The sequence below is a fragment of the Lolium rigidum genome, chromosome 4 (assembly GCF_022539505.1).
Source record: "Lolium rigidum isolate FL_2022 chromosome 4, APGP_CSIRO_Lrig_0.1, whole genome shotgun sequence".
NCBI classification, from domain to species: domain Eukaryota; kingdom Viridiplantae; phylum Streptophyta; class Magnoliopsida; order Poales; family Poaceae; genus Lolium; species Lolium rigidum.
The window spans coordinates 88,780,980-88,792,405 of record NC_061511.1 but is presented as its reverse complement, the minus strand read 5'-3'; the positions used below and the strand labels follow the sequence as shown (position 1 = coordinate 88,792,405).

Below are 11,426 nucleotides of genomic sequence, written 5' to 3'. Positions count from 1 at the left end.
TCCTTAGGCACACATATATCAGAACGTCCAGAAAAACACAAACACATATAGGAATCCAACATATCTGGGTGAAACCAATACACTATAGATATGCCAATTAGTTTTCTCGGTAACTACACCGTGAACCACTCGCTAATTTTTACCGATCGTCTTTCTTGGGCGGACAACTAAGCTTCTTTGCAGTAGTATCAACAAAACAAAAAATTGCCAAGTTTCATATGGTGTTTCCTACTACAGAGCTAAAACACGGAATCTCTAATGAGGCGTAGAGAAGATAAGGCTAAAATAAAAAACTTCATCACCTAGTAACCTTTAATTCTTGTGCCACACATAATAGAACATATAAATGAGATTCTTTGGACGTGAAGAATACACTCGTGGACCGGCACAAACCATTATACATTGTTTAAACCAGCCTGCATATATAAGAAACGACAAAGAATTCTCTTTAGCAACATCAAGGTTAGAAGCCGATGCAAATACATAACAAGCAGGCAAAATTAGCAACAACTTGTTTCAACCACACAAAATAACAGTCGCCTTAAGGTAATTGCACCGATAACTCAACGTGAAGGGAGGCAAAAGCAACTAAATCTTTTATGACCTGGAGACTACTAAATCAAGTGAAGAAAATGGTCAGCTGCGATTAGGAATTTGTGTACGTTTCAACTAACTGTTGCCTCGCAAGCATCCTTTGCACAATATTAACATATGTGTGAATCCGCAAGTGCGTATTTCCAAGTAAAACTTTGCTACACCATATTCATTATTTACCATGTGGAATATCACATTCAAGCAAGCCCAACCAAATAATAATGGCTTATGTGCAACAAATAGTAGATACATAATTTTGTTCACATAAGAGGTAAATGTTCTGGATCAAACAATTAGCAACTTCCACATAGAATAATTAGCAGGCACCACAAATAGTCAAAGAATTAGTTTGAATTCATGAAATATAAGCTTGCATCAAGTAACAAACATCTTTCTTAGATACTCGAACAATGATCTATCCCCATGGCACAAAAGAGTAGAAATACAGAACCGCGGTCATATACCTGTATCTCTCGCTCTCTACAAGTATTTGTTGTGCGGTTTTCTTATATAGTAGCTTTATCAACAAGCTATGCAAGCATAAATCCAGGAGTAGAAGCAAAACACCTCCGACAGGAGTCATGCTATGCCAATCATCTTGGCAAGCAACCCGAATCCGGTGCCTTGAGTGCGAGATACATACTAAAGAATAAAAAATAGGTAAGTTATTTCTTCCAAAAAGAGCTGAAGTTAGGCAAAGAAGAGAGTGCAAAATTATTGATATTACATCACTTGTTGACACTCACGCTGGCTTCATTTAAATGACACTACCTTCATTTAGATGCTAATAGTTCCATACTACTATATCGGAAATTATGATCTTTGCAAGCAAGGTTGCCTCGGGCTTGTACAACATCTTAGTTAGCTCAGAACTATTAATAGTATACGTGTAGTTAAAAGTAAGATTATCACCGAAGTGGTACTGATATTACCCAAAAGATAAAGCTAAGATTATTTTAACATCTTGCATGAGTCTTTCAGATTTTCTAGGAAAAGTTTTCCTCTAGTTGCAGTATATTCAAGTACATACAAACCTAATTAAGGAGACTAAATTAAGAATATTTGGTAGACATGTGTAGGATTCAGAATTCGTAGCATTAGGGTCATAAGTAAATCACATGAAGCATCAGGGTGAATGAATTTGACCTGAAAACATCAGGGAGAACACATCTTATGTGTCCAAGAGGCTGTGATGTTGATTTGTAAGCCATGATTTCAGTCGACCAAAGTCAAAAATAGAGTATACATTTTGTTTCCAATGGCAACATGCCTTTATGGTTGGTGTTATTTCGTAGGCACTTATATAGGAAGATACTGTAGTATGGTCAGTGTTATTTCGTAGGCTAACCTCGTACATACAAACCACCAGAAGCTATTAGAGTAAAAATAATTCCAATAGATAATAGAAGTATAGAACCCATGATATAAATTGGGTGAAAAGAAAATTCTTGGTAATCCTGTAGGAGTGGAAGGCTTCCTGCTCCGCCGTCATCTCGCACTTCAATTCCATCTACCAAACTGCACACGGACCGGAGTAGCACATACGTGAGAAAACTCAAGATCCGAGAAATTTCAACATAGGTGGTCTAATTCATAGCTCTGCCCTACGTATCTCAGCAGTCCTAACACGCACAAACATAGAATAGCATTTTTTAGCAGTAAAGGAACAAATCACAAACCAATACAATACAAATCGTATCAAGAACAGGAGAAGGAATCGTGGAAAGAACAACCAAAATCCGGCCAAAAACTCACCAATTTGGCCGAGCCGGGAGGAGAAGGCATGGCCACGTCACGATGGTCCTCCTCCACCTTGCTCCTCCTCTAGGCCAGCCCTTCCCCAAGCCCCGCCCCGCCGTGCCATGGCGGCCGTCGTGGAGACCCGCGTCTCCTCCGTTGCTGTAGCGAGGATGGAAAAGGCGGCGGGGAGGAGGCGGGGAGGCAGCCGGCGCCGGCCCATAGGAGGAGCCGGAGGATGGGACGCGAGGGGAGGGAGGACAGGGCGGCCAGCCAGGAAGGCGGAGCGGCGCCCGGCCGCAGCCGCCTCTCGCGAGCAAAGACGCGAAGCGAGGGCGCGAATGCGGCTAGGGTTTCTCGGGAACCTCTTTTATACTGGCGCGGTAAAAACAACGGACGGCCCAGATTTAATGAGGTAAGATCAATGGCTGAGAGACTCAAAACGCTGTGAGACCCCCTATGGGGGGCATCATATACAACGTTAGATACGAGCCAAGGTCCATCCGGACTAACAAAGGCGCCTTTTGTGATCCCGTTGAAACCAGTAGGGGATTGATGGGCTCGACCCGTCTAAAAATCAGTCTACCGAACAATGCAAGGTGTGTTTCAGAAAACCTACCCAGTCTGCCGAACAAGCCCTCAGTGGCATTATTACTCGAAAAAACAAAAAAGAACCAGAGACACGAGAGCAGAGCAGCAGCAGTAGGCTCTCTGCTCTCAAAAAAAAAAGCAGCAGTAGGCTCTCTCCTTTCTCCTTTCTCCTCACTCTCAATCCCCACCCCTGAGCTGGACGGCAGCGCGGCGGGGTGGCTGGAGGCGGGTGGCCGGGTGGACCTCAACTCGCCTGGATCTCAGGTTAGTCGCCGGCACCGGCTGCGGTGAGCAGCCGCCCGCAGCCGAACTCGAGGTTCCTGCCAATGGCGCGGTCAGCCTAGCTGCTAACTCTTCTGACCTGCACTTCTTCGACCTCCGCCGGAGGCTCTGCAAGCTCCTCTTCCTCCCTCTCCCTAAGGTAATTCTGTCTTCTAAATTTTCTTTTATTGTCTTCTTGGCCGGTTATAAACTTTGCATCTAGACTAGGTCACAGAAATTGTTGTTTACTGGTTTCTTTTTCAAATATGCAGTGAGAGGGCAATGAATCTTATATCCACTAGTGCTACTTTGATCCCGACAAATAAACTCAGCTCTTTCAAGGCCGGTGATGTTTGTGAAATGGTGAAGAAATAAATATGGACAAGATCAATCTAGTTATAGAAGTTTCTGAAAATGCTACAAATTCTAGCTTTTTCTGTCATTTCATTTGGCCTTCCAAAATTAATTTACATTTCATTTTGCAGCTTCGCCCCGCCCAGCCCCAGAGATTTTGTTCAAGATCCGCCACACTGCCAACAAGTACTATTTACCTCACCATTGTCCCCAAGCATTAGCAGCTCTTCTTCCTCCTTCCCCTCATCCTCAGTCAGTTCTAGTGGGAAGCAACAATGGAGAACTGCAGCAAGAAGCCGAGGCTCGGTCTCACACCCATGGACAGGCTAAGCAAGAAGCAGCGGATCGTGAAACCAGCAGAGCAGTTGTGGTGGAGGACGACGCCGCCCTGCCGGTAAACAAGATGGCCATCGAGACCGATAGGACCATGTATGACTGCCCACTCTGCTATCGGCCCTTGAAGCCTCCCGTGTTGAAGGTATCTGTTGATCCATGCTTGATTCTGATTCACTCACTTTCTTATGAACATCATGTCATCTTATCTCTGTCCTTTCTTTTCTATCTGTGGTGCAGTGCCGAGCCGGGCACGGTGCGTGCGGCAGCTGCGCTAAAAACCACTCTCGCAAGTGCCATTTGTGCGCGGACGGCGGCGAGTACGAGCACGTCCACTGGTTGGACCCCTATGTCATGGCGGCCAAGGTTCGGTGCCCAAACGAGCCGTTTGGCTGCCGGACCTTGGTGACCTACTTCTTGGTTGAGGACCACCGGTTGGAGTGCCCACACGCTCCTTGCTACTGCCCCGAGCCTGGTTGCACCTTCCCTGGCTCGCCGCCGATGCTCTACGACCACCTCAAGGTGCACCACGACTGGCTCGTCACCTCCATCGCCTTCGGCAAGAAACTCGATCTCGAGATAGATGAGGCGCAGCGGCGCCATCTGCTGGCTACGAAAAATGGGGAGCACTTGTTCCTCCTGGTCATCACTGAGGTGGTCGGCGGAGGGCGTGAAGTCAGGCTCGTGCGTGTCTGTGGCAAGGATGCAGGCCCATCGGGGTACTGGTGCAAGGTGTGGACGCATGCGCCCATGGACCCAGGGAACGGGTACAGGAAACCAGTCCTGATGTTGGAGGACAGGGCAAGGAGCTGCGCGGTGCCCTCAGAGGAGGCGGCCATGGAGGTGGGCGGCAGGTACTTGTCTGTGCAGCTCCTCGACATGCACCCGAGAGGAGGGTTTGCTCTCCGCCTTCGCATCACGAGGTACCAGCTCCAAACAGCTGATGGCGCTTCTGCTCCTGCTTATCCAGTCCCAGCCAGGGCTGATTAATAATTAGTAGTCACATCAGCTTCTTTTGTCTAGCTATCTTATTGTGGGATTATTGCATGGTGTGGTTTAGTAGTGAACTAGTTTCAAGTAATTCGACTATTCAAGGATGTTTTTAGTTAGGCGTTGGACTGTGTTTTGATGCTAGTATGTAATGCTTGCGTGGAAATTTTACCTGAGCAACAACGGTGAATGATCTACCTGGAAAAAGTGTGCCACCTAGCAGAGATATGCTAAATTCGAGTTGTTGGGTGATTAGAAGTTGGATTGTAAACATCAGAGATTTGGTGAGATTATTAGTACTTCTACTTACGCTCTTCATGTTATGTCCCTATCTTTTTCAATGATGTATTTTGAAAATCATCAACCACTTCAAGATTTCATATAATTTTCCATCTTTCTTAATAGCTTAGAGTTAGCTTATCTATCTATTTTATATTATGGGATTATATTGGCCTAGTAATGAACCCTTGATTTCAATGACATTGCTGCAATACAATCTCGGTATAGGCTGCTGCTTGACTCAGTAAATGCTTTGGTAGCTGATGAAGGAAGGCAAGATGGGCAGGCTGCATTTGTCTCAGCTGGTGAAGGAAGTCAAGAGGCTACTGAGTCTGGAAATGTTTCCTTGGCTGCCACATCTCCCTCAGTTATGGAAAAAGCGCCTCTGGATATTGCTGAATCACAGAATTGTCCAAGCCCCCCAACATCAGTGCCACTTGCCAGTAATTATTTTTATCTCTCTCAGTTCAGTTCATCAGTTGTGTATTTATCATGCAAATAATCCACATCAAGGATGCATTGTGGAAAATTCCTATTCAAAGTTAACAGTGACATACTGCAGGCTTGACTTCTATCACTCCGAAGGTTCTGTCCTCTGAAGTTGGTGATCCAAAGCATGATGTGTTTGTCCTAGCTGGTGAAGGACGGCAAGATGTGCAGACTGCATTTGTCTCAGTTGGTGAAGGAAGTCAAGAGGCTACTGAGTCTGTAAATGCTTTGGTAGCTACCGCATTGCTCTCGGTTATGGAAAAAGTGCCTCTTGATACAGCTGAATCGAAGAGTTGTCCTATCTCCCCAACATCAGCACCACTTCCCAGTAAATCCTTCTCTATCCCTTTGTCAGATCAGTAGTTTGTTTACCATACAAACTATCCATATTAGCAAACATTGCAGTAATTCTTATTTGAAGCTAACGCTGACATGTTGCAGGCCCGGGTTCTACCACTCTGAAGGCTTTGACCTCTGAAGATGGTGACACACAGCTGGTAGCTACTATATCACCCTTGGGTATGGAAAAAGCGCCTCCTGATACTGCTGAATCAAAGAATTGTCGTAGCTCCCCAGCATCAGTGCCACTCCCCAGTAAGTTCTTCTCTATCCCTTTGTCAGTTCAGTTATGTGTTCACCATACAAACGATTCATATCAAGCAAACATTGCAACAATTCCCAATTAAAGTTAGCGGTGACATGCTGCAGGCCTGGCTTCTACCACTCCGGAGGCTCTGACCTCTAAACATGGCGACACAAAGCTGGTGAGAGCAAAGCATCCTAAGAAGAACTACCATACCAGTAATCCAAGGAGAAGCGCTAGATTGCGTGAATGTTTTAACAATCCTGTGGAAGAGCTGGCAGCTGATCACAGGAGGTCTTGCATGCTCGATCCAGCAGAAGAATCAGTTGCCTCTATTGACAATGCATAATCTAAAAAAAAAACCTCTACTGACTCTGCAAACTAAGGTAGTTGACTGAATAAAACAAATATTTATGCAGCAGTAGCTTTGAGATCAAAATCAATTAGTCAGAACATTTCACACGCTGAATTTTGTCGAAAGAGATGTAGCTGATATTCTTAGTTCAGAATTCAGTACCCTTCTGTTCATTAATTTACAAAAGAAAATTGTTGGGTGAATTTTCTAGTGATGGATTTGAGCTATGTGAAAAATAGTGTTGGGTGTTGCAAGCCAATTTTCTAGTAATGCTGTAATAGCAGTTAACAAAACATGCTTCAGTCATGGTTACTTGGTTAGCATCTTACATGTTCTTTTGCCAGCCTTTTTTTTTTGTTATGCTTGCTTCAGAGTTAACAAGAGATTGCTTTCTTTGCAATATTTAGCCATGGCATGTTTTATATTTTGTTTGAACTATGCATGACTGCTCAAAAGACGTGTTGCTAATTCACGCAAATTTAATAGAGACAAAGAACTATCTTTTAGTATTTAGTTATTTACTTTTGCATCATCTTGTGTATTGTCATATGAACCATGAATAATCTAATCAAGGATGAGAATATGATTTCCATTTGTTGGGAATAATGTGGCCTGGGTAAGTTGTCTAAGCTTCTCCACCACACTAAATGTTTATCTCTACGAAAAAAAAAATCATGTGCATGGTCCCTTGCTATTACTCCTATTTTTAATAGGAAAAGTATCAGAGATTTGGTGCGATTATTTTATTTCCCTGCCTACAATACTATTTTCCTTGATGAATTTTGGAAGGCCAAGATTTTCAAAATTCCATATTGTTTTCCATCTTCCTTAATAGTTTAGAGTCAGGTAGCTTATTATCTATCTTAGGCGTGGATCAGAGTGTTTTTGGGTGATCAGAGTGTTTTTCGTACGGAGTACATACAATGCTGGGTAGCTGATCAATGGGGCTAACCGAAAAAAAGGAGCGCATGTGAACCAATATCTGAAGTTCTGAACTGATCCATGCGAGTTGATCCACAGGTTGGGGTAAGAGCATCCTCTTCCAGTCGCCAGTGGCGCTCCAGTTCAGTCCGGACGTGCTCCAAATATTATCCGGCGTTCCTAGCCATATAAAAGCTCTATCGGTGACGCTGGACACGATTTTTACACTTACTTTTTGTTTGGAGGTCATGTGTGGGGATGCGGCTAGAAACGGGAGCTTCCCCAAAGCGGAGCTCCCCAAAGCGGCACCAAGCTGCAGCTGCGGTGTTCTCCAAACGACCACCAAAGGACCAATCCAACGCTTTTGCTGGCCGTCGTTTGGGGGAGGGACTGGAGATGCTCTAAGAGCATCTCCACCGGTAGCCCCCAAATAGGCGCCGGCAGGAGCGCCGGCACCTCCGTTTGGGGATGTCGGCACTGCATCCTCTATTTGGGGGAGCTGTTTCCACACTGGCGCCCCAAACAGACGGCCCGATAGAATTTTAAATTTAAATTAACATTTAAACACCGAATTTAAACGAAATTCATACGAAATTTATACAAAAGTACATCGAATTGATACAAAATGAAATTCAAACGACATTTAGAAACCGAATTTAAAAACGTAAACTTAATCAATCTACTACGGGGCGCGCGACGGGCCTGCCTCGTCGTCGTTCTTCGCCTTTGCCGCCTGCATCCGTGCCCGCCTCTTGGCCCTTCCTTCGCGCATCTGGCGGTGGAGCATGGCGGCTGGCGTCGCAGGAGCTTGCCGGCGGCGCTGTCCCCGTGCTTCCCGCCTTTGCTCGTTGTCGGCGCCCCTCGCTTGCTCGCGGGCGAACGCGTCGTAGTGGCGATGGGCGTTGAGGGAGGCGAGCTTCTGTCGCTCCGCCTCCATCGCATAGGCGTCCCGCCTCCTCCGTGGCCGCTCGCTGGCGCGAGATCTCGAGGACGTGCTCTAGATTAGCGTCGTTGATGAACTCCCGATGCTCCTCCTTCAACGTTCGGAACCGCTCCGCGTTCAACGACGTCAGGATCGCCGCCTGTGTCGGGTCGGGGGGTGCCTGCGGCTGCTCACCCCACTTTGTCGCCTCCTCCGCCGCCTCAGCTTCCGCATCGGCGTAGTAGGCCTCGCGCCACACCGCGAACCTTGGGTCTACGTCGTCGTCGGAGCTGTTGTCCGCGTCGGGCTCCGGCTCCGGCTGCGGCTACGGTGGTGGTGGTGGTGGCAGCGCACGGCCGTTGAGGCCCAGCATTGAGTACGTCGTCTTCAGACGGCGCGGCATCTTGAGGTGGAGAGAATGGCGCCGGCGGCGGTGGTGGAGATGAGAGGATAGCACCGCGGTGGTGGACGGCGTGCGTACTATATAGCGGCCACAACTGCCCGCATTAACGGCGACGTACGCGACTGGACGACGCGCCCTCGTGGCCGCTTCGGTTTGCGCGCGACATATCATTAAACGCCGACGACCAACCTTCCCGCATCGCGGCCAATGCGAACCGCCGCGTCCTGTCGCTGACAAGGCGCCCTCACCCGCGAAAACCGTTGTTCCGCGAGGCACCGGCGTGCCCGATTCGCGCCCTTGGTCAAGGGGCCGGCACGAGGTTGCCGGTGATTCTATTGGGCTCGAAAATTAGCCGGCGCCGTTTGGGGCGCGCCGGTGCGAGCCTATTTTCGCTCCCGGCCCCCAAAAGCTATCGGGACCGCTATCGCGACCGCCGGTGGAGATGCTTTAAGTGATCCGTGGGGATATGAGTATGACGGAAGAAGTTTTAATCGGGAGTTTAGACCACCAGAAACGCGAGGTATGTGGCGTGTTTCTGATCCCCGTGGAACCAAGGATTATTTCAGTGTAACGGATCAGCGATTGACGGGGTCAATCGTTGTTCAAAACACGTCTACCGAACAGGACCTGGAGTGATTCAACGTGTTACATAGTGCTGGAGAAAATTACACTTCAAAACCTTTGAAACCCGGCCTACCGAACGAGGCCTAAAGATAAAACTCTAACCCTGAGAACGGATCAAGAGGGGAGAGCCAGGTTTTTCCTCTTCTCTTCTCTCTATAAATCTCTTGCTGGATGTCCTTGCAAGCAGGGATGAGTCGATGACGATAACATACCATGGACCGAAGGAATGAAGCAAACACTTGTTCTTAAAATCGGTAGATGAGATCATGCGGATTTTCCAGCAGGGAGGAGATGAGGGAAAGGGGGATAAGAGGAGTCAGCTATGCAAACAATAAATATTTAAAGTACACCCATTTTCTTTCTTTAAGAATCCTCACAGCACACACGGAAAGAGATTTCTGCTAGTTACATCAGCTCCTTCAGCAGGAGGTTTCTGCTAATTTCTTTAGCTCCTTTATCTTTGTGCGTAAAAACCAAAATAAGCCTAGTACTCTTCACACATGGTAAACCAGCATATAAACGGAACAACTTTCCTCACGACATCTATGGCAGTAATGTCATAAATTCTTATTCACGGTTGGAGCCTCCCATGTCACATAGAATGCGATATTCGCTTTGCCAGTATATATATATACCTTGCTCGTTGCAGTACGCGGTCTACGCTTTGCTTTGTGTTTTAGCATTATGTCTGTAACCGGCAATAGAAATGTTCATTTATATGATTGCGAGGCATCATGAATTCCTATACTCCCTACCTGGATCCCTGTATTAGTGTGTCAAACTGCGGAGATCACAACCGCTTCAGGATCAGCACTGATCTTAATATTGCCAGCACATCCATGGTTCTTAGAAATATCTTGATTACGGGCTTCTTCTCACTCTGATCTTCATCATGGTTTGGTGTTATTTCATGTACAAATAAAATAAACAAGTAGTCAAATTTCTTATTTATGAACCAGTTGTATTTTATATTGTCTATGGCTGAGTCATTTCGAAGATTAAATGGAACGGATATTCATGAAACACTCTGAATTTCTTATACCATAGATTAGTTCTTGAGCAAAAAAGGTGCCATCCACAAGGATCGCAAATATTTGAGCTAAGGTCATGTGGATAATTTGTAGGTACCTAGCCTAGCTCGTACAAATCAAATCATTGCATCAGTGCCAGAAAGAAAACATGCATGGCTGACTAACTATCAACAAATCTAGCATTACTTGGTAGACCACCTTGGATATTAAAGTTATTCCATATGATATTTTGGGCATACACATTTTTAATTATATAATTAAAATAAGCTTTACAGGGCTATATGATGTGTGGTGCCGGCATTTGTATGTTAGTATGGCAATGGGGTTGCATTATCCAACCATCAATACATGCATGGAGAAATCTTTGCTGGAGGCTAGCAAGAATTGTTTACGGGGACGAGGATCCTCTGTTTGCATTTTTTTCACAACCACACAAGTTCTCTCTTATAATTGACAGTAAAATGGATTGGTTGATGACGTGGGCTTAGCCCAGTGGTTGGGGTCGTAGTGGCGCACCCTAACGACCGGAGTTCGATTCCTGTGAGGAACGAATTTCGGAATTATCACGCCAAGTCTCGCTTCTACTATATCAAAAAGTGTCTAGTTCCTCCTAGACACGGTTTAAAAAAAATGGATTGGTTGATTTACAAAGAGTGAGCACTTTTTTGGTTTGTTATATGCCAAACCAAAGGAAAATGATGCTGGTTTCTCGACCTACGGTCACGTTCACTAATTGTTCTTCTCTACCTCGAGCCATGGTTTTAGTGATTTGGCAATGCAGGGATGTGCCATTAGTCCTTACTTTGGAACCGGTAACAACTGAGGGCCGCTCCAAGGACGATAAGCAACCTTTTCTTCATGTCGACGCAAGAAGGAAGATGAGAGTATACATTGGTGGCTCTGTTGGACCGAGCTGAATGGCTTTGTCTTTTGGACAATGGTGAAGAGCCGAAGTCGAG

The 11,426-nt window shown here is 46.0% G+C and overlaps 1 protein-coding gene across 1 annotated transcript; it reads left to right on the top strand.

The window, feature by feature from the left end:
• The first annotated feature begins 3,210 nt into the window (after nucleotides 1–3,210).
• On the top strand, nucleotides 3,211–6,894 carry LOC124649456. Its single transcript, XM_047189086.1, has 8 exons — nucleotides 3,211–3,343; nucleotides 3,669–3,756; nucleotides 3,898–4,015; nucleotides 4,111–4,793; nucleotides 5,368–5,582; nucleotides 5,702–5,956; nucleotides 6,070–6,222; nucleotides 6,337–6,894. Exons 3-8 carry the CDS (start codon nucleotides 3,941–3,943, stop codon nucleotides 6,558–6,560), a joined length of 1,605 nt encoding a protein of 534 aa, XP_047045042.1. The 5' UTR covers nucleotides 3,211–3,343; nucleotides 3,669–3,756; nucleotides 3,898–3,940; the 3' UTR covers nucleotides 6,561–6,894.
• The last annotated feature ends 4,532 nt before the right edge of the window (nucleotides 6,895–11,426 follow it).

What these genes read in the sequence shown, in the direction of transcription:
- LOC124649456 (XM_047189086.1), top strand. Translation starts at nt 3,941, where the DNA reads ATGGCCATCGAGACCGATAGGACCATGTATGACTGCCCACTCTGCTAT. An exon ending in TGAAGCCTCCCGTGTTGAAG is followed by an intron (nt 4,016 to 4,110) that starts GTATCTGTTGAT and finishes TCTGTGGTGCAG; the next exon opens with TGCCGAGCCGGGCACGGTGC. An exon ending in AACATCAGTGCCACTTGCCA is followed by an intron (nt 5,583 to 5,701) that starts GTAATTATTTTT and finishes GACATACTGCAG; the next exon opens with GCTTGACTTCTATCACTCCG.